The 23,526-nt window shown below is 46.8% G+C and overlaps 1 protein-coding gene across 1 annotated transcript in view; it reads left to right on the top strand.

Moving 5' to 3' along the window:
- The window catches only part of SLC41A2 (solute carrier family 41 member 2), a 402,292-nt gene that overhangs the window by 52,298 nt on the left and 326,468 nt on the right, over positions 1–23,526 (top strand). Inside the window, exon 2 of the mRNA XM_085653261.1 lies at positions 2,687–3,405. Within this exon, the coding sequence (XP_085509387.1) occupies positions 2,863–3,405 (543 nt within the window). The 5' untranslated portion in view covers positions 2,687–2,862. The remainder of the gene's footprint in view (positions 1–2,686; positions 3,406–23,526) is intronic.

The raw sequence follows: 23,526 nt of genomic DNA, 5'->3' as shown, positions 1-23,526 counted from the left end.
CCCCTTTCCTTGATCTTGTGATCAGACAAACTGGAGACACACTACAAACCAGTACCTACAAAAAACCCACTGACAGAATCAGTCTGTTGTTGTATGGGAGTCACTATCCGAAGGACCTTAGGGACAATATACCCTCCCCTCCCCTGCTTGTCCTCTGATCCTCTTGGTCTCTAACCTTTGTTTTCTGTTTATCCTTTTATGCTTGACTTTTATGGTCCTTTACCTGTGTGCTCTCCATATCGAGAAGGTTTACTACTACTCTCCATCTTAGTAGCTCCTCGGTGGCGTTTGTATCCGCTCCTGCAGCAACTCCTGTAATCCTCTTGCAGAACTGGCTTGCAGCGGCACTTTATTCTACCAGTCTCATTTCCTCTCTTTGGCCATTTGACTCTAGGCGTGTTTCCTGGTAGAACAGGGGCTATTTATAGTATATCCTCTGTAGGCGATTAGTAAGAGAGAAATGCCATTGGTGTGATATATTCAGTGTTAGTTTATTTGTAAAGTCTCATTCCGTTTCTTTGTCTCCCTCTTCCTCTTGAATTTATCCAAGCTATAGTTCTGAGATGATCTTGGGCTCTTGGCATCATTCTAAATCAGTGTCTTTGGTGTCTTTTCCCTACCTCCATTTTTCCTCCGATTTCCAATCAACATATTATTCCATACCTTGGCTGGAACAAATGAACGATTGGGATTGTTGGCTGTATTCCTTCTGAGAATTACACCGTTATCTTTAAGTCCTGAGAATAAGTGTCAAAACTATGGTTTGCATGGCTATCATGCAAGTTACGATTTGGGAAGCTAACAATAACTTGTACATTTTTGTGTTTTTTTTTATTTTAATTTGTAACCATACCTGTACTTTAATGGGGGTTTTTTATAAAGAATTTCGAGTTTTTATTTAAAACATACTTTAAGGTTTTATAACTAATTCTGACCATAACTTAATTGACCTGAAAAATTTTTTCAGTCACTTTTTTTTTTTTTTAATAATGTTCTGAATCCAACTGCTATCGCTATTGAACCTCTGTTGTGCACAGCCAAATACTGGCTGCGGAATCTGGCCTGTGGCCAGGTCCAGTGCCATGGGCAGCCAAGTGGGGACATGTCCCATTCATTTCATTTTATTTAATGTTTTACCAAAATAATTTTTTAAGCTGCCTCTGCTCCTCATCTCTCAATCCCTTGCCACAGTAGCAATTCAATATTATATGCCCAATACTAAAGGTTCTGCCATTCTTTATTATTCCTACCCTTTACCATCGAAAGTCTACCCTGCATTCCAATGATCTAGCTAATGTATACAGAAAGTTAAGAATGGAATCCTTAAATAAATCTCAGCCACTGCTAATTACTCAGGCTGCATCTTAGTCCATCGCTATTTAGCACACCATGCGACCTGAGTGTGAAATCAGCCGTATGCAAATCAGTCTTGACCCTGCTGCAATGGAAACAGTCCAGCCTGAACTGCCAGGCCAGGTCCTTCCAGGACCGGAACACGAGCAACCCGGGACCGGCTTTATCCTAGCTAGTGCTCATCAGCCAGTCCAGCATACGATGGATTGGGATGTGTCTCTGAGTAACTACCAGTGGCTGAGATTATTTCAAGCATTCCATCCAACACTTTTTTTGTATACAATAACTTGTCACCCTAAGTGGGATGCCTATGCTGTGACGTGGATCCTGTGCACACTGTGCCACTGGAACCAAGCTATACTTGGCTGATAAAACCTAATCAGTGCGAAACTGGTGCGAAACTGGTCCTGGGTTACAATCTCCACACATGTTTACTCCGAACTCTTAATCAGGTCCTTAACAGGGATAATCTAGACAACTAACTAGGCAGTTAAGCCGACTTTAAAGGACAAGATGATTTAGAAAAAGGCTCCTCCACCTGATTCAGACCCAGATTAGAAACTAGGTACAGGGGGAGTGTTCTAGCCCGTCTTAGACCTTTATAGATATGGACAACTAACTTTGTAGTGCATGTCCAGACACAGAATTATTGTTCAGTATCCTGCATAGTATTACTTTTTCATGGTGTTTAATACCCACACTTACCACCTGCTCTGAGCCATTGACGAATGTGTGCTGAGGCCTGCGTCTGGGGCGTGGGGTAAGATTATTTCTATCAGGGGAGAGAAATGAATGCTCCTCCCTTGCCTGAGAAAAAAGCTGGGGTAATGCAGGGTATGAGGTATGAGGTTTGGCAGTTATTATGTGATTAAAAAATACATATTAATATTATTATTATTATTATTAATTGTTTTTTTTTTTTTTACTGGGTGAACAAATCGGGTCTGGTGATCAGGCGAAGCAGAATTCCATTCATGAATTCTGCACCTCCTGATTCTTAATTAGGGCCTAAGTAGGTAAATAGGAGTGAGAGTTTCGAAATGAAGGCATAAATTATCTTGATGCCAAATCGAAATTCAGTAATACTATGTTCTTTCTGTTACTCTGTGTTGTTTCATCTCTGTTGTAATGAGATTACAACAATTCACATATAGTTTTCCATGTCTCTGCTCATCAGTGTTGATTGTATAAAATAAGTGAGTCCACTTTCTAGTGTGTGTCCATACTACATCCATCACAGCAACATCTGACACTGCAGTCGTTAGTCTGTAGGGAAATTACATTAACATGTAATGTGATGTCATCATTAAGAATGTGTTTCATTTTCTTCCAGATTCAGCTTTTCCTGATGAAATGTACTCCAAAAAAAGTGAGCCTTATGTGAGTCTGAGATTGCAGCGGTATGTTTGTTTAGATTCTGCAAGGTGTGACTACAGCATAATAAACCAGCTACATTGTTCTGAAAGAACACAAGCAGGCTAAGGCCAATAGTGACACTGCGATGCCAGCATGACTACTGCTAATGGCAGAGTTCCGACCAGTGCTCACAGTCCTGGGGAGAATGGCCTCCATTGCGGTGTTGGCTTGAATGCAATTCAGTCTGACAAATTTCTGTCCTTTCTTCTGAGTATGGTTCCTGTGGTGTACCACAAGGCACACGAAGACAGATCTAAGAAGATGAATGGTGTTTGGCAAAATGGACTGAAGCCAACAGGACAAGGTTTTAAAATTCGATGTGATCAGCAAATGGAATGCCATCATTTCTCAGAGCCAGAGTTCCACGGAAATGGCACAGAAAAGTCTCAAGGCCATAATTCAATGTATGACAATGTCTCCAATTACAGCTATGGCGGTGAAAGGGACTTCTCTGAAACAGATGCCATGTTACAGGATGAGAATGACACTAGTAAAAGAGAGGATGATCCTATTCAGGAAGGAAGCAAAAAACTCCTAAAGGAATCTAGTTGGACCATGGCTTTACAGATGCTATTACCTTTTTTACTTGCTGGATTTGGAACAGTGTCAGCTGGCATGGTTCTAGATATTGTGCAGGTAAATTTTCACTACAGTTCTGTTTTGTATTTTGTCCTCTGATATTGTCCAAGTTAAAAATGTTTGGCTTGGAATTGATGTCCGAGTCAGCAATGGTTTGTCAGAATTGCTCGTTTGAAATGCATCGTGCTGTTGTTCTCTATAATCTTATCACATTACTAAAGCAATTTCAAAACACACTGCATTTGATACGTTGTGTGTGGTAGTGTGGGGTGCATGGTGGTGTAATGTTCTAGTTTGTGTTGTAGAGGTGTAGTGTAGGTAAAATGTGGAGTGTAGGTGTATGGTGAATGAGGAGCTTATATGCAATTGTAGATGGTGGTGTTTGGGTGTCTGTGCTAGCGTCGCCATCGAAAGAAGATACAGGTGTTTGGTGATTTTTTTAGAGTGTAGGTGCTGATGTAGAATATGGCAGTGATGAAACTGGTCATGTAGGTAGTGATATTGCAATAGGGTAGCATTGGTGTATGAAGTATTTGTGTGGATGGTGGTGAATAGTGCTGTTGGTTTAAAATTGTGATTTAGGCGATGGTATTGGGTGTAAGATGGGGTTGCATAGTGTAGGTGGTGCTATTGTAGATTCATTGTGGGTGAAATATAGAGAGGGTACAGTACAATATATAGAAAGGTGTAGATGGTAATTTTGATTTAGATGACAACTTAAGGGAAGAAACAGCATGCACTCAAAGAGAGGACTGCACATTTGTCTACATATTCCGGCTGCCATAGCAACACAAGTGGGAAAACAACGGAAGAAGCAACATGGTGCAGGTGTAAAGTGTGCTTGTGGTGTAGATGGTTTAGGTGGTATGGGGGTACGTAGGTGACACTGTGGGATGCAGTTTGTAGTGTAGTCACTGTGTATATGTGTTGTGGCGTAGCATGGGGTGTATGTGGTAGTCTAGATGTACAATGCAGGTGCAGTAGGCTGTACAGATATTGGTGTGATGTGCTTGTAAAGGTGTAGGGTAGCGTAGGTGTAAGTTGGTATATGGCTAATGTGTGCGATTGGATGCAGTGGTGTTGGGAGGTTGTGGTGTGCGAGAGATGTGTAGGTTTGGCATAAGCATGACGATGGGAAGGTGGGTTTGTACATGATGGCATGCCTTTGATTGTTGATGATAGGTTAAAGGTGATATTAGAGTGTAGTTTGCATAGCTGCAGGGTAAAGGTGGCTGTGCAGTGTTGGTAGAGGTGCAGGTGTCCGTAATCATCTATGCAGCAGTGTTGCTGTAGCTGTTGGGACGCCCCCAGGCTTGCCCCTAATTCCTCCCACAGAATTTGCCCAACACATGAAGGCTAACATCTAAAACAAAAAATAAAGTATTTGCATGCTATATTTTAAACCAGCCTTTTCTTCTCCGTTTTGCACAACAATGTGTACATTGATTTACAGCACGCACTGCTACTTAGTAAGTAGGTATCTTGCCGCTAGACCATGATCAAGCAGAAGCTGCTGATGTAGGACTGGTGGATGATTGTTGGACTTGGAGGACACATTTTAAGTTAATTGCAGAATAGAGAATTGGCTAGACATCAATTGGAGGGTAGTGGCAAGGGCATTCACATTTTCGGCTTTGTACACTGTGAAGACTTAGTGTCTGCAGCAAATACTACAAAAAAAAGGGATAACTGGCAAGTTGGCTGTGGTGGACTACAAGGATCAAAACTAAAGATATTCGTTAAAGTGGTGGCAAATAAACTATGGACTGGCATCATTCGCTTCTGTTCTGCAGAATCAGTAGCACTTGAAAACCGAGTGCTCCACGATTAGAAGCACAACAGAGCAGAACTAGATTCGGTGAAATGGGACAACATCTATTGAATTGAATAATGAAATGATCCATAGCATTCTGCATAATTTGTAGTTTGGTAAAATAGTTGCACTAGTCCAGCATCGGGGGGAGGGGGTAGTTTTTATGGTGGTTTGTGTGTCTAGGGGGCAGGCAGGCTGAGAAGTCAGACTTATGTCATGGATGATAGATCGTTCAATTTTTGTAACTTTGCCAGTGAAGAAGTTGAATATTTCTCCCCAAAGTTCCTTGGTGGCTCTTGTTTCGTGTTGGGTAGTGAGGATAGTTTTTTTTTTTTATGTTGAAGAGCTCCTTCTGTCTTCTTCACATGGTCAAGTTGATTGCAAAAGAAAGTGGCATTTTCCCTGAAGATGTGTTTCTTGTAGGAGAGCCATTCTGATCTGAGGAGCGAAAGGTGTGCCGGTATTGTCTCTGTAACCTTTTGGTCAGTTTTAGTTGTCTCCTCTCTTTTAAGGTCTTCATTGCACCAGGATCTAAATTTGTTTTTTCTATGTATCTTTAGTTTGAAAGGGGCCACTTGATCAAGAGCCTCTGTAATGGCTGAGCTATAGTGGATGGTGAGGTCATTTACGTTGTGAGGGAGAGTTTGAGAATAATTTGGCCTCATCCTGAATTCCAGCTCCGTTAGTGGGATTTGTTTGATGGTCCTTGCCAAGTGCGTGGGTTTGCTGGATGGGGCTGGATACGATCTGGGGTATGCCTTGAGATTGAACAGTATTAGGTGGTGGTCAGACCAGTCAGTGGGCATAATGTATCTGAGGGAGATAAGCTCACTCCTGGTGGTTATCACATCTAGAGTAGAGCCTTTGTTATGGGTCTGTTCATTGCATAGTTGCTTGAGGTTGTTGATTTCAAGAAGATTTATTAGATTACAGACTGTGGCGTCTTCTATGTTGATTCCAGTGCAGGTTGAAGACTCCTAAGAACACGTTGTTGGTGTCAGTTAGGGGGAACCATATTATTAGATTGGTTAGTTCTTTGGTGAAAAGTATGTGATTGCCTGGGGGTGATAAATGGTATGGAGTTTGATAGGGGTGGTGCCTTTTGTCATGAGTTCGACTTTGAGGTATTCGAAGGTCGAGTAGTTTGAAAGGTGTTAAGATGGGTTTCTTCTATGCGTATGATCACTAGCCCGCTCCCTATTCGTCCTGGTCTGTCCCGTCTTGTGACGGAATAACCAAGTGGTGTGAGCAAGTCCAGAATAGGGATTGAGTGTTCGTTAAGCCAGGTTTTCATTAGGGATGCAATGTTGATTTCGTCAACTAGTCTATTCTAGTCTATTTCTGTGGCGTGTTTAACTGCAGATCTGCAGTTAAGAAGCATGCCATTTAAGAGTATTATTTGTAGAGTGTAGTATCTGGACAGTGGTGTATTGAGCACTTGGTCGGGGCAATATTTTAGCTCGAGGGATTCTGCTTGAGCTTATGATTACTGGGATTCTGGGTGGAGGATTGGTATCCACTTTAGGAGATTTTGTGATGTATGAATTGTTGAGTGTTTCCACTTCAATTGCGGATAGGGGATTGAGAGCTCAGGAGGGTCTGTGGGACAGGCGGTTCAAGGGACTGGAAGGCCTGCTGGAGTGCCAGCTGTCTTTTCAAGATTCTTTATGGGGAGTCCATTTCACTGTTCTCGGAGAGGGATTGCTCGTTAACTTGACCTGTGTTGTGAGGTCGTTTTTTTACGTGAGATATGTCTTTACCTATCGAATCAAGTTTTAGTTCTATTCGGCTAAAAAACAAGGTAAGTATGTTTGGTACAATTCCTGCCCCCTATGTGTGTGGACATGTGGCGAGGCCCGTATCTGTAGACAGCGAGTGATCTTCAATAGAGGAGAAGCTGGGGTCATCAAGTTTTGAAATGGGGAGGGTTTGTTTGAGCTGTGTGTTCCCCATTGTGAGTCAAGGGTGTGTTCGAGGGGGCACAGTGATGGACGATCTTTGGTTAGGGCTAGCGCTATCTTGACCAGTGTGTACGTCAATGGGCTGTGTTTCTATGTTGCTGTTAGCTGGGTGGATGGGCTGGTACTTTCCTGACTAAGGTGTGTGCCAGGGGGAAGGCAGTGGTGGATGGTATGGCAGTTAAGTCCTGGAGGCGAACAGGTTCTCGGTTGACAGTCTGGGGAAGAAGGGAAGGGTGTGTGTGGCGACCAGGACCATCTTATGACAGTAGGGTGAAAAGTGATGAGAAGTGCCAGTCAAAGATAGTGTGGTGATAGTCTGTTGCTTGGATTAGTATGTTCCCCATCTTGAAGATGGATGTGAAGATCTCTCCTCTAAATCTTTGGGAGGGCACAGTAGTGAGTTTAGTTCTGTAGGGAATTTTATTTGTTTTTGTAACTAATTGGTGGTGAAGGAAGATGTTTTTCCATTTTGTAGGGCGTTTTGAGTAGAAGATGAGGTCAGTTTTCGTGTTACCGTTGCTCGTGTTGTAGTAGATATTGGGTATTATTTTCTCCAGAAGTTGTTTGAGTAGGCTGTTTTCGAATTTTTTCATTGAATTATTTGAGAGATTTTTGGAATATTTTATGCTCCAGGAGTTGGGGCTGAATCTCTCAAGTGTGGTGTGGTGGTGTTTAGGTTAGGACACTGTCATTGTGGCTGGACCTATTATTCTAGCCCCTATAGATATGGGGAGGAGGACCGGGTATTTCTGTGTATTATTGGTTAGTGTCCGTGTTAAGGGTCAGTGCCCTGGGACCAAGAGAGCCTGGGTAGGCAGCGTAAGAGCAAACAGTGGTTCGTTGTCCGGATGGTAGAGAGTGTCTGGGGATTCCTATGCGTTTCCAATGTCCTGTCCATGTTATTTTGGAAATGGCGTCAACATCTATTGATGTTGCTAAAAGTTTAGCGTTTGTGGGATATGGTTTGAAGTTCATACTATAATTAAGGTTGCTGGAGATGAGCTGGAAGTCTCTTGGGGGATGGGTCAAGTCCTGTGTGTCCTCAAAAGGGTTGGTATCCAATTTTGTTTAGCTTCTGGTGTCCATTTCTCCATACTGTTGTTTAAGATTACTAGGGGTAGGGGAGTAGTAGGTTCCCTGAAGGGATGGAGCAAAGGCTCAATAAATTACAGTGCATGGAAGACACTTTGATTATCCTTCCAGAGTTATTTTTCCTTTTTCAATGTTGAGTGACTAGGTAGTCCTGTCTCTCATTTCATGTTCCTATTGCTGACAAACTAGACCGTAGTCCTTTCTCCCTTTCCCTGATTGGTAATGGAGGTCAAGTCCTATCTCATTTTTCATGCTTTCCTGTTAGTCTTTTCTTGCTTTTTCTGAATTGGTAGTGAGAAGTAAGTCCTATCTCTCTCTCTATCTATGCTTCCCTCATTAAACCTGGGCCTAAAAACTGTGGTGATTGTGGCGGCAGTGCGGGGGTGAGGGGTGGAAATTTGAGGAGTGATGGTGGTTACCAATTTAGAAGAGCCACCATGTAGGGAATGTACGCTTCCACCCTCCCACAACCCTATCCAGAGCACTGTAAGCCTCAGTATGGAGATCAGCGCTGCTGACTTGATCCCAATCTCTGGAGAAGGCCAGGCATTGAGGCTCGACTTGGGTGGGTCCACAGCATTAAACCCATTCTCGAGGGAATGAAGGGACTGTCTGGGCGAAATGGATACACTTCAACCACAGCTTACCGCTTGAAGGTCCCAGCTGTGGTCGGTGACTCCATAGACAATTCTCATGCAGGTCTAAGGTGGCGGTTGCAGCGAACTTCGGGGTTCAGGAAATCGGCGTGCAGGCGACCAGTTCGATGATCCGTCGGAGGAAAGGAGATCGCAGTTAGGTCCCATGGTTCTGTTCCAGGGGATCCTCATCAATAGTCATAAGCATTAGAATATTCCCGCCCATGTGCGGGATCCCGGAAACAGTATATTATATGTGCCCCACATATATATATCCATACCTATATGTATACACAAGCAATTGCAGCCCATAACACCCTAGAGCTGAACCATGCTGTAAGGAATTTCCACTATACATAAGAAAATAGCATTATAAACATGAGAAACAACATTATAACTTGTTTGGAAACTGTTTTAATGCGTAGAAAACAGCAGAAATTCTTAGAAAACACTGAAAGCATAGGAAGCTCCCAGGCTGCATTGCAAATACCCAGTCTAAAAAGACTGAAAAGCTAACTAATAGCTGCATAGCAAAAAACTGACACCGTGCCTTTAAGGCACACCTGACCCCCACCTTCCCATCATGCCTCAGGGGTGGCAGTTAGGTCAGTTGTTCTTTCCGGCTCCTTCTGGAAGGATCCTGGCAACAGAGCTCCACTTTTTTCTGAGTTTGTCAGAAAATATTGTCTATTTTTCAACTGTTTTTTTCCCTTACTTCGACGTTTTACATCCAAGTCAGTAAGAGGCTGTCTTTTTTCGGCAGTTTTGCGCATTTTTTCCAACTTGAAATGCCTTCTCTTTTCGATCCTTGCCCTGCTTGTGGCAAGAAGAAGGCCAGGACTGACTCTCATAGGGTCTGTATCCTGTGTCTACCGGAGGATCATGATTCCAAGACATGTACTCACTGCCAGAGCCTGTCCAAGAGAACTTTGAAGGACAGAGAGCGAATTCGCATTTATGGCCTGGCACAACCATCCAGAGGCCGATCTCCGGTGAGGAAGGGCTCCAAGAGGCCTAGAGATTCATCTAGGAGCAAGTCCTCTCGTCCTTCCGCCTCAGCGTCGGGCTCGGCGCTGAGGAAAGATGTTCCGGTAGGTCGTGTTTCCAAGAAGAGACTTTCGACAGCGGGCTCGCCGTCGAGAGCAGGTACGTCGTCGACGTCGAAGTCCAGACCGCCATCGTCAACTCGGCGACTATCGGCGTCGAGATCTAGAGCCTCTCCGCCGTCGTCAACCCGGCGACGATCGGCGTCGAGAGACACCACCCCTCCGCCGTCGTCAACCCGGCGACGATCGGCGTCGAGGAGCAGGGAACCTCCGCCGTCGTCAACCAGGCGACGATCGGCGTCGAGGAGCATAGAACCTCCGCCGTCGCCAACCCAGCGGCGATCGGCGTCGAGGAGCAGGGAACCTCCGCCGTCGTCATCTCGACGACGATCGGCGTCGAGGAGCATGGACCCTCCGCCGTCGTCAACCAGGCGACGACCGGCGTCGAGGAGTGTCACCCCTCCGTCGTCGAGGGCACGATCCCCTCCGTCGTCGATGCTCCATCAGCGTTCGACGTCGAGACAGCAGGATCCTCCGCCGTCGTCATCCAGACGGCGTTCGGCGTCGGGGTTGGCATCCGCGTCGACGTCGAGAGTGGCAGCATCTCCGCCGGCGTCCCCACGGCGTTCGGCGTCGAGGGAGAGAGGGCCTCCGTCGTCGGCTTCACATCGCCGTTCGACGTCGAGGCGGCATTCTTCGCCCACTGAACATGGCCGCCGGTCCACATCGAGGCGTCGTTAGACGTCGAGAGAAGAGTCCCGGCGAGAAAGAAGGCGACGCCACGGATCGACGTCAAGACCACGCTCGACGTCGAGACAGGCCTCGGACAGGTCGGTGGTCCTGGTGACAGAGTCGGCGTCGCGCCATTCCTCCTCTCACTCAGGGGCATCTCCACGACCGGCAATTCCACGAGAGCCTGCCGGCCAACCCTGTAGGTCTTCCCCTCAGACTCAAGGGACCATTTCTCTGTCGTCCAGATGGCTGCTGCCAGCACATCATTGGCAGGACTCGGGGGCTACAAGGAGGCTGCGGGAATACGTCAGTCAAGTGCATGACTCTCCGCTGCAACGGCTGGTGGCGGCTGTGGACAGAGCTAGTCCCCCCAGGCCAGCACGTCAGAAGTCGCCGGACAGCAGGCGACGCAGATCGCGCTCCCCCAGGTGGGAGGGGCGTTCATCTGGATCACGGGCTCGTGATCATCGCCGGGAGCGGAGGACTCCATCATCGTCCTCTTCCTCGTCCACCAGGTCCTCTATCAGGGACTATTCACCCACGCTATCGGGCAGCCCAGTGTCCAGGGTCTCGCCCATAGACGACATCAACACCTACCAGGAGGTGTTGCAGCGGGGAGCGCAGAAGCTGGGGATTGAGATGTCAGTCCCCCAAGTCACCACGTCGGTGATTTTTGAAACACTTCACCAGAAGTCTGCCTCTCGTCCACTGCTGCCTTTGGTCCCAGGAATCATGGAACCAGTCATGGACACCTTCCTCACCCCGGCGACCGTCAAAGCGGTTCCGGCTCGTATCCTCAAAAAATACAAGCCAGCTACCTCTGACCCCGTCTTTGTGAAGATGGACCCGCCTGCGGACTCCGTAATAGTGGCGGCTGCAAGAAAGGGTCAGACGGCGTCGGCCTCCTCTTCCGTTCCTCCAGATAAGGAGAGCAGAACCCAGGACTCCTGGGGACGCAGGGCCTGCTCTTCCGTGGCGGCGTCCCTCAAATTCTCCAGCACGGCGGCGCTTTTGGGCAGATACGATGGGGCTCTCTGGGACTCGATGGAGCGATTCAAGTCCAAGCTCCCCAAGGAGGACCAAAAGGACTTTGAGGAGATTGTTACTGAAGGGGCTCTGGTGGCTAATCAGTCGATTAGCACAGCGGCGGATGGTGCGCTACTCTCAGCCCACTCTTACACACACGGCGTGTGCGCCAGGAGGTCGTCCTGGTTGCGGCTGACAGGGCTCAAGCCAGACGCACAGCAACGGATTTTAAACCTCCCGTTCTCTGGCAACTCCCTCTTCGGCACTCACACGGATGAGGAGATGGGGCGCATGAAAAGTGAGCTAGACACCCTCAAACCTGTGGGCTTGGAGAAGAAAAAGGAATTAAAGCGCCGTTTTCGACCCACCCAACGCAAGGGGCCTCAACAGAGGGTTCAAACCCCTCAGTGGTCTCAGAGTAAACCCCAAGGAAAATCGCAGTTTCGAGGCGGAAAGTCCGGCAGGGGCAGAGGTGGACACCAGCAGCAGTCCTCCACTAGCACAAGAGGAGGAAAGTCATGAGCTGTGGCTTCCTCTACGACCGTTGCCCACTCCAGTGGGAGGAAGTGCGTCACGACATCTAGCAGAGTGGGACAGCATCACAAAAGATTGCTGGGTGCTGAATATACTGCGAAATGGATATGCGCTACGTTTTTGAGCGCATCCGAAAGACATCACGCCAAAAAGGTCCCGTCCTCACCACTTAAAACTGCTCCAAAAGGAGGTGAGGGCCCTTCTGCAAAAACAGGCCATAGAAAAAGTTCCTCCTTCGCAGGTCGGAAAAGGAGTGTACTCCCGGTACTTCCTTGTGCCCAAAAAAGATCAAGAGCACAAGTTTCGGCCGATTCTGGACCTTCGTCTCCTAAACAAAGTCATCGTCAAGGAGAAGTTCCGTATGTTGGCGCTTCACCAAATATGTCCACATCTGCAAGTCGGGGATTGGATGTGTTCGGTGGACCTCCAAGATGCGTACTTTCACATTGTAATCGCGAAACATCACCGCAGGTACCTGCGGTTTGTGGTTGGAAGCAAGCATTATCAGTACAAAGTCCTTCCATTCGGACTCCAGTCGGCTCCGCGAGTCTTCACCAAATGTATGGCAGTGGTGGCGGCCTGCCTACACAAGCAGGGTCTCTTCGTCTACCCTTACTTAGACGACTGGTTGCTGAAGGCTCCATCCCAGCAGCAGGTGAAGAAAGACTTCCAGATCTGTCTGAGACAGTTGCACGCTCTCGGCCTTCACGTCAACATGGCAAAGTCCGTGCAGCAGCCCACTCAGTCCATCCACTACCTTGGCTCCGTTCTGGACACAAGCGTGGGAAAAGCGTATCCTTCGGGGGAGAGACTGTCTTCAATGAAGAGGAAATGCAGGCTTATGCAGCAGATGCAGAGGCCGTCAGCCCGGCAGGTAGCATCTCTGCTGGGATCCATGGCGTCCTGCATTTTTCTCATTCCCAACGCCAGACTGCGAATGAGACCTTTGCAGCAAGCTCTGGAGGACCAATGGGATCAGTCCACAGGCCGTTGGGGAGATCGAATCTCTCTCTCCCAGGTGGCGAAATCTTCCCTTGCATGGTGGACTCGTCAGGACAATCTGTTGGTGGGAGTCCCGTTTCACCACCCACTTCCGGTGCAATCGGTGGTGACAGATGCATCGCTGCAAGGTTGGGGGGCCCACATGGGGTGCCTCCAAATACAAGGTCGGTGGTCTGCAAAAGAACAGGGCTACCACATAAATATGCTAGAACTTCGGGCAGTCCACCTTGCTCTAAAGGTGTTCCTCCCAGCAATCAAGGCCGACTCAGTCCTGGTGCAGACCGACAACACCACGACCATGTTTTACCTGAACAAACAGGGCGGGACTCGGTCACGCCCCCTCTCCCTGGAGGCACAGGCGATCTGGCACTGGCTGCTTGCCCGGAACCTCTCGGTAGTGGCAGTGCACCTTCCGGGGGAGTTGAATATCAAGGCAGACGCACTCAGCAGGCACTTCGAAGATCAGCCCGACTGGGTGCTGCACGACGACGTGGTGGCAGACCTGTTCCGTTGTTGGGGTCGTCCAGAAATCGGTCTGTTTGCAGACGACAAATTCAAAATGCCACGCCTTCGCGTCCAGATTCCACCGTCCAGGGACCAGGGGGAATGCTCTTTTGATGGACTGGTCAGGGACATTTGCCTACACCTTTCCGCCCCTGCCTCTGATTCCGAAGGTGGTATCCAAGCTGCTCAGATCCGACATGAAGATGATCCTCATAGCTCCGGACTGGCCGCGCCAGTGGTGGTACCCGGACCTTCTCCATCTCTCAGTGCGACCTCACAGGCGACTGCCTTGCAGGCCGGACCTGCTGTCCAAGATGGGCGGGAGGATTCTGCATCCCAACCTTTCCTCACTGAACTTAACAGCATGGCTCCTGAGGTCCTGCAATACGGACATTTAGGTCTACCACCTGACTGCATGCATATTCTCAAAGAAGCGAAGCGACCCTCCACGAGAGCGTCTTATGCGTTTAAGTGGAAGAGGTTCTTCATTTGGTGTAGGGAGAATCACCTTGATCCTACAAAGGGGCAGGAGGACGTCATCCTTCCGTACCTCCTTCACTTAGCTAGATCAGGCTTGAAGTATGCATCCATCAGGGTCCATTTGTCTGCCATTACAGCTTACAGGAGGTCTCCCAGTCAACCTTCCTTTTTCCAGATGCAGGTGGTCAAGGACTTCTTGCAGGGGTTGAAGAAAGTTTACCCCCCTGTTCGAAACCCTTCTCCTCCGTGGGAGTTGAACTTAGTGTTGTCCAAGTTGATGGGCCCACCTTTTGAGCCGATCCACAGAGCTTCCTTACAGCATCTGTCGTGGAAGGCCGCTTTTCTGGTAGCCATTACATCGGCACGCAGAGTAAGCGAAATCCCGGCTCTCTGTACTAAAGAGCCGTACACAGTTTTTCACCAGCACAAAGTGGTCTTAAGGGCACATCCATCTTTTCTCCCTAAGGTAGTGTCTGATTTTCATATTAATCAGTCCATTTCTCTGCCATCCTTCTTCCCGAATCCAGCGACCCCGGCTGAGCGGTCGCTCCACTCCTTAGACCTCAAGAGGGTACTTAAATTCTACCTGGCAAGTACCAGAGGCATTAGGAAGACGGATCAGCTGTTTGTCAACTATGGCGCCATGAGAACAGGCTTCCCAGCAGCTAAGCGATCCATTTCCAGATGGATTGTTTCCTGCATTACCCTAGCCTACCAGCTGGCGAAAAGGCCCTTACCTTTGGCCCCTAAGGCTCATTCTACTAGGGGGAAAGCGGCCACAGTAGCTTTCTTGCATGACGTTCCAATGGCAGAGATCTGCAAGGCGGCCACTTGGAAATCGGTTCACACCTTTACCAGGCACTACTGCCTCGAATCCGATTCCAGGGCAGATGCCCAAGTAGGCCAAGCCTCCTTGAGGAACCTGTTTGGGTAGCGGGGTCTATCTAAGCATACTGTTCCTTCTCTGTTTTTTCTTTCCTTTGCCCGCAGGGGGATGAGGTGAGGCTCGCTATTCTATTCTAATGCTTATGACTATTGATGAGGATCTCCTGGAAGAGCAGGATTAGTTACTTACCTGTAATCCTAGTTCTCTTCCAGGGGTATCCTCATCAAAGTCATAAGCAACCCTCCCGCCTCCCCGGGCAAAGGTGTGATAGTTTTCAGAGGTTATTATTTCTTTGTGCCATGACTTTTCAGTCTCCGCAAAGAACAACTGACCTAACTGCCACCCCTGAGGCATGATGGGAAGGTGGGGGTCAGGTGTGCCTTAAAGGCACGGTGTCAGTTTTTTGCTATGCAGCTATTAGTTAGCTTTTCGGTCTTTTTAGACTGGGTATTTGCAATGCAGCCTGGGAGCTTCCTATGCTTTCAGTGTTTTCTAAGAATTTCTGCTGTTTTCTAAGCATTAAAACAGTTTCCAAACAAGTTATAATGTTGTTTCTCATGTTTATAATGCTATTTTCTTATGTATAGTGGAAATTCCTTACAGCATGGTTCAGCTCTAGGGTGTTATGGGCTGCAATTGCTTGTGTATACATATAGGTATATATGTATGGATATATATATATGTGGGGCACATATAATATACTGTTTCCGGGATCCCGCACATGGGCGGGAATATTCTAATGCTTATGACTTTGATGAGGATACCCCTGGAAGAGAACTAGGATTACAGGTAAGTAACTAATCCTTTCCTCCCTATTGTTTGCTGAATTTGTATCTAGCATTGGCACAAGCAGATTATATCCATGTCACAGGGAATTGTGGAGGATTGACGCTAAACCGGTAATAGGCAGTATCAGACCTAAAGTTGCTGAGGGTTAACAGCTGTATTGTGGGTGCAATAGAAGCGGGTGGTGGGCTTTCAATGGAGATTTACATCTCAAAAGTTATCTCAAACCCTGGAGCCTTTTACCGGCTCAACCTTGCAATAGCCAGCTTGGCCTTAGATTGATCTAAGATACTCAGTCTAAGAATCAAGATGATGGAAGAAAGACTCTTCTTGAAGCACGTAAGAGTGTAGGACAAGTTGAGATGAGTGTTGGTAGTTTAAAAATAAAAAGTAAGTCCAAAAAATAGGCTAAGGGATTTCAGGTGAACGATGTGAGATATTAGGGGGGGGGGGGAAGGGGCGGGCTGGGACTAAGGACTGAATCCTGCGTGACCCTGCAATGAATACATTGGTAATTGTACTTCAAGTGAGGAAGAAATACTGCCTGAGAAAGGTTAGACCAGTAGAAGCAGAGCCATTCAAGCAGATTCAAAGGGTCCAACGGGATTACTTGTCTAATGGGTCATGGAGCACTGCTCTTTCCTGGAAAATTCTGAAAAATGCGTTTCAGATTGTAACCTCCTGCCCCATATAATGATCCTGCAATACTCTTTGTTTTTTTACTCCTAGTGACACTATGAAGTGCAAATTTATCAAAGCTATTACATTAGTCTGCTGATCTTTCCTTCAGTAGCCCCACAGACGGTAATTCCTTTTTAGTTACAATTTACGATGGGATCAAGAACCTGCCTTCCAGATCTTAGAATCTGCAAATCACTTTGTTTAAAACCGGATTGGTGTTAAGAGTATGCTGCAGGCCAGGACTGAGTTGGATTTGCCTCTTTGTTTATGGAGACTTCGTTTTTAATTATGAATCGTGTTGTACATCAGGGTTGTGTTGTGTTAACAGGAGTGTCCATGGTTCTCAGTATTAGATAAATAGGATGTGATGCAAGTCAAGGTTGAAGTGAATTGAAGAGCTAGATAAAGGCTTCTGGCACTAAATTGTATGGGCTTCAATCCAGATCATGTGTGTGTCTGGCCCATCAAAAAAGTGATGCTGTTAAGTAATTAGGGTCGTTGAAAGAACTACATGAAGAGAATATAACCTAGTTTGTCAGATAGGGCTGGATCCATACTGGTAGATCCTTGTAATGCAGATGCAAAGTAATCTAAAACAATCTGTTGTCTGCATGAATATTGAGGGTGTTGCAAGGCCTCTTTGCAAACCATTGGCAGGAATGTTGTAACTGCCATTCATTGAGGTACATCAGGGAGCGGTGTATTGTGTTTTTTTATTAAACCAGCAGGAAAAAACCCTTCCTCCTATTTAAAAGTGGATCTTTTCCAGTTAAGAAAAGGAATTGAGCTTTCTTCAGCAAAATAGACTGTTAGAATTGAAGTTGAAATGCCCAGTTATACGTTTCAATATTTCGAAATTCTAATTTCTGGGCGATGTTTAAAACAATATATAGATTTGGGGCACAAGGTCACAGCTTTGTGTAGGGTCCCAATGGAGGGAATGCAAGATGTGGTACAATAAGAAGTCTGGTTTTTGGAGCTTTAGCAGAGTTCTTTGTGAGTAGCCCCAGTAAATGGCGATACACCAAGGTCCAGATTGAGGTGCTTTGAATATATGTATATTCTGGTAGTTCAGAAAACATGAAGTGGTGCAGGGGAGAATTCAGGTGGACTGACAAGATTGTGTCTACTTGCCAGATAGAGCAAAATATGTGTCTTTTGCTTGCTTAGATGTGAAAATCAAGAGAAATCTGTTCATATCCGTGTTTTTACTACCATACATTTCTACATATGCCCTGATAATGTTGTTGCACTACTTCTCTGTGATCACAGGCTATTGGATATGGAATTATCAAAGCAACAGACATGTTCAGTGTAGGTTAGGTTTAAGCAATTTGATCCAAGTGTTAGAAGTGGCTTTCTCCCTTATGTAACTCATCTGTGTAACTCAGCTCTTGACATGCAAGAAGACCTAACAATACAGTAATTTCCTACAAAGAAATCTGCAAGTGAGGGGCTACCTATGCTGAACACATAAGCCAAACTGTAGTAATTTTAGGAGTAGGGCCGCTTGAATTACCGAAATGTATACTAATGTAAATGATCTAGGATATGTTACAAGCCGAGGTGTTGCTTATCTGGGTCAATTGGTTAAAATGCAGATCATGCATATGTTTACCTGCCAATCCAGATGCAAGCTGTAATGAAAGATTCATGCTTTCTATATTTTGGTATAGCAGACTGACTGTCATCTGAGCCAGGAGAATGGCTAAATATGGGATTGAACTCTGTTTTTAGGTCAAATAAGTTATATATATAATATATTATGTTCCAAAAGATTGTTGCGAGATCACCGCTCTCCCTCCTCTCGACGCCGGTGCCAGCAGCGGTCGCAGCTCCGCTAATTACGTTTTCCTACTTGGAATATATTATAATGTATTATATATATTATAATGGAGTACGAAGGCTGCATGTGCAGATGATAAATCTGTGTGCATTCCCACAGAAGCACAAAACAAGTGTTAATGCTTACTGGCTTTGAACAAATCCCTTTACTTTCTAGTGCAGCTTGTCTTTTGTGTGCTTGATATTTCTGTTATGCAGACTGATACGCTGTAGCAAAATGTTTGCGAGTCAAGTTTATTGCTACAGTTTATTAATAGTATCTTCAGACCAGGTTAACGCAGGGAACAGAGCACTGAGCATCAACGTTTGGGCTAGTTACATTTCAACTGAGCAACATTCTCGTTCTCTAAAATCTTAGCTTCTTCTGATTATCAACTAAAGAGATTTTTTTTAATCAAGTCTTTTTGTTGACATTAAATCACATAATCAGACAGAAGATTTTTATTTTTATAATTCTTTTTATTGAACACATTGAATTGGAAAATCAGCTTACAGTAGAGAGGAGGTAAGTCACAAATACATTAATAATCACAAGTGTTACAGGTATAAAATGACCACACATCAGGAAATTTATAAGTTATGGTGTTGGTGGCTCGACAAAAAGGAAGGCACTGGGGGGATGGGGGGGGTGGGGGGGTGGGTTACAGATATTGCCTCGGTAATCATTCCAGTTGTTCCAAAATGAAGAACACTTTTTGGGGCACGCCCGTGCCATGTACACCGTTTTTTCCTCGAACATGCACCAGTCCATGTCCGCCTTCTAGGCTTCCGCTTTGGGCGCATTTGCGGCCCCCCCACAATTGTGCAATGTTTCTCTTTGCTATTATTGGAGCTAAGGTGACCCAGAGCCTACTTTGACTGTTCAGGTCCGTCGGTTCCCATACATTTAGGTGGCATCTTTTCGCTTCTGGGCGAATATTAAGTGTGAGTACTTCACTCAGGGTATTGTGTATATTGCGCCAATACCGCTGAATGTGTTCACATTCCCACAGTATGTGCATGAAAGTGCCCTCTCGCCCGCACCGTCTTCTACAATCCCCATCTCTGTTTTCCCCATGCGGACTGAACTGGGCCCGGTGATGTAAATTCTATGTAGTATTTTGAGTTGGACAAGTCTCAGCCTGGCAGAAATAGCTACTTCCCGTGGGGAGGCAACTGCCTCCCGCCATTTCTCGTCATCAATTCTTGGCCGTCTCCCTCCCACTTCCCTTGTAACTGCTGGAGGGGGTCTATAGTATTGTTAAGCAATTTCTTATAAGTCAGTGATATGGCTTTTGTTGGTAAGTAGCCGTCGAGCAGCCTGTCTTCAAGGGGGGAGGATTCTGGAGGGGAAGACCCTTTCGGTAGGTGCGTCTGTAGAGCGTGGCGTACTAGCAGATATCTAAAGTATTCCGAGTTGGCTAGGTCATGTTTTTGTTGTAGGGAGGCAAACGTCACCTTTTGACCATAAATCCCCTATTCTTGAGATCCCGATTAGATCCCATTTGTCAAACCCTTTCGATGTCCACAAATTACCTAGTGACTCGGTATCCCATAGGGGAGTTGCCAGCGTAAGTTTCTGCTGCAACCCCAGGCTTCGGTTCGTCGCGTGCCAGATTTGAACCAAGTGTTTAGTCGGCCCGTCAGGGGCGGTCGCTGGGTTTTAGAGTATAGCGCCCTTTATAGTTCCCTCCCGACAGCAGCCATCTATCCATGGCAAATCCCAGATCATCAGGGAGACAGTAGGTGCCATGATTGATGGCAGCAAGGTGAGCCGCCCAATAGTATTTCCTGAGGTCTGAAAGACCGATCCCTCCGTCATACCAACCCAGGGTGAGTTTATTGAATGCAATACGGGGTTGCCCATTCCACAGTAAACCCCTCTGCAGACTCTCTATCTCTTTGAAATATCGTGTGGGAACCACGTCAGGATAGTTTTGTTGTGCGTAAAGGAAGTGCAGCAGTGACATCATTTTAAAAAGTGCCACTCTGCCCAGCAGCGACAGCGGGAGCGCCCTCCAGCAAAGTCTATTGCGTTTCAACCTTTGTAAGGGTGGAAGCAGGTTGCGATCGAATCGTAGGTTATGATCTGGGGTGACAAAAATACCCAGATATTGAAAGCCTACTGTAGTGATTTGTATTGGGCAGTCTTTGGGTGGGGGAGGCGGGGACCCACTGAGGGCAAATAGAAGGGACTTACTCCAGTTGATTGAGTACCCAGAGTATCTGCCAGAGGTTGCAAAAACATCTAGCACACAGTTAATTGACATTCTGGGGGAGGCTAGAAACAGTAGAATGTCGTCTGCGTACAGGGAGATACGGTCTTCCCCAGTGGCTGACCATCACAATCCACGTATCGCTAGATCCCTACAAATTTAAGCCGCTAGGTGCTCCAAGGCAAGGGCAAAGAGAAGGGGGGACAGTGGACAACCCTGTCGGGTTCCGCGGCCCAAGGCAAACACTTCAGATTTTTTGTTATTGACCACCACTTGGGTCAGAGGATCCGAGTAAAGGAATCTGACCCATTGAATAAAGCTAGGACCAAACCCAATCTTTGTTAGTACTCCAAAAAGATATGGCCATTTGATGGTGTGAAACGCCATGGTGGCATCTAGTGAAAATATTTTTGCCGCCTCCTGGATTGTGACTATTCTCCCCATCACACCGTGTACTCTATGCAGGTTTAATGCCGTGTTACGGTGGGGCATAAAGCCTGACTGGTCCGGATGCACCAGTCCACTTATTACTTTAACTAGATGATTCGTGAGAAGTTTACCTAGTATTTTGGACTCCGCATTGAGCAGGGAGATGGGCCTATAGGAGGCACAATCATGTTTAGGTTTGCCTTCTTTATGGATGGTGACCAGTGTCGCTATTCTTTGGTCCAGTGGGAGCTTCCCCACCCTCCTCCTCTCCTCAAACATAGTACGCAGGTACGGGGCTAGTTTGTCGGGTCTTAATTTGTAGAGCTCGATAGATAGGCAGGCCATTAGGACCTAGGGCCTTTCCTGAGTGGAGACTCCTGATTGCTTGTGCTATCTCATCATTAGTGAAGTCACTCACTAATAGGCTCTGGTCCTCTGCCTGCAGGGTGGGGAGTGCTATGTCTTGGAGTAGTAATTGGGAATCGTTTTCAGTGTACGATGTGCTTGTGCGGTAAATTGTGCTGTAGTGAGCAGCAAATTTATCAACAATATTTTGGGGGGTCAGTGATGGTCTGTCAGTTCTCATCTATCAACTCTGGCACCAGTCTGCTTGCCAACTCCTTGTCCAGCCATGCAATCAGTTTCCCTGCCTTGTCCCCGAGGTCATATATCCTGCCTTCTCGTTCCCTGCCCATAGCTTTGGCCCGGTCGGTAGCTGTCCCTTTATATTCATCTCTCTTAAGTTGCAGGGTATGTAACTTCTCCGGAGGGATGTCCTCACCCAAGTCTTCCTCCATCCGTAGCACTTCATTTTCTACCTCAAGTAACTCCTTCAATGTCTCCTTTCGCGTCCCGGCTATCAGGGAGAGTGCCTGCCCCCTTATAACTGATTTAAATGCCTCCCACAGGGTCTGGGGGTGATTCAACTAACCCTTCGTTGTCTTGAAAGTAGTGGTCAAAGGCTTGGAATAGGGCTTTACAGATTGCTGGGTTACAGAGATCCCATGGATTAATGGGGAGATTTTACCAACCCTCTTCTGACCCACGACCAATTAAGCCAATACCGGGGGGTGATCGGGAATGTCGCGGGCCATGTGTCTGGCTTCTAGAACGTTTGCAACTTGAGAAGTGGGGAGAAGGAGATGGTCCAGCCGGGAGAGAATGTTGTGAGCCCCCGAATGAAAAGTGTGTTGGATATGACCCGGTTGGTAGACTCTCCATGTATCTGCTAGACCCACGACCTCCAGAAAGATAGGCAGCCATCGGTACGAAGGCCCGAGTTCTCGGGGTGGGTGTCGATCTAGGGTGCAAGAAACTACTGAATTAAAGTCCCCTCCCACCACCAGAAGCCCTAACGGGAACGAGAGTAGTATTGAGCCCAAATCCTTAAATGTGCTGCTCTGCAGGCCAGGGGTCACATAGACTGACATGAGCGTGTTGCCCTCCCATTGTCCCGTGACCGCTGTGTATCGACCCCAGTCATCCGACCAGGTGGAGTGTATGGAGAAGGGGAAAGAGTTCCTCAGCATGATACCCACCCCTGTGGAGCCGGGGTTGTAAACTGAATGGGCCACTGGTTTATAACCCCACCTATTTAACGCCTTACAGGAGTTGCCCACCAAGTGTGTCTCTTGGAGACAGGATAACATCTGGGGCCTGCCGTCTGATGTATTGTAGCACCACACAGCGTTTAACCTTATCCCCAAGCCCGTTGACGTTCCAACTCCATATCTTAATACTCTTTTTTTTTTTTTTTCCTAGTGCGGACATATCAGAACCCGTATAATTTGTGTATTCCTCTTGAAAGGTGCATATTAGACCTGCCGATTCAATACAAACATGAACAAACTCAAATCCCCCAACCCAACTACCCCTCTTCCTGCTTCCCTGCACTCTGGGCTTGAAACTTCCCATGAATTTATAAATGCAGAGTGCCTGTCGCCCAACTGGTGAACTAAAAGTAGAAAAGTGGGGTATGCGGTACTCCGTTTCACTGACATCGCGTCTAATGCTATGTAACACCCCGAGAGGGCCGAGTCACAGGGTCTTGCTCACAAGGAGTGTGAGGTGACCCATCAGTTAGAGTCAGCCATAGTTCTATATACCAGTTACTGTCGGTAGTGCAGATAAAGTTCGGCTGGGTGAATGCACAGTAGCTCCATCAAGTGGTATTGCGTTTCATGCTATGACTTTATGTAGCCAGCGTCTCAGCGAGAATTATGTTCTTTAGCCCCCCTCCAACCAGTCAGAAGCAGCCTCTGGAAAGTCAAAGAACCAGGCTTTTCTGTCAGCTTCCACTCGGAGCCGGGCTGGGAATAGCATTGCATATTTCACACCTCTGTCTCGAAGTTGCTTTTTGATGGCAAGGAAAGAGCGTCGCTGTTTGTGCACAGCTTGTGTAAAACAGAGAAGAATGCGATCTCAGCATTCTCATAGCGAAATGGGGGCGGCCACCCTGGCTTTCTGCAGTATGACATCTCTGTCACAAAAGTTGAGTAGCCTGGCTAGTATTGGACAAGGGGGTGCTCCAG

This window comes from Triturus cristatus, chromosome 4_1, assembly GCF_964204655.1.
Source record: "Triturus cristatus chromosome 4_1, aTriCri1.1, whole genome shotgun sequence".
Lineage (NCBI taxonomy): Eukaryota > Metazoa > Chordata > Amphibia > Caudata > Salamandridae > Triturus > Triturus cristatus.
This window is presented reverse-complemented; position numbering and strand designations above follow the sequence as displayed.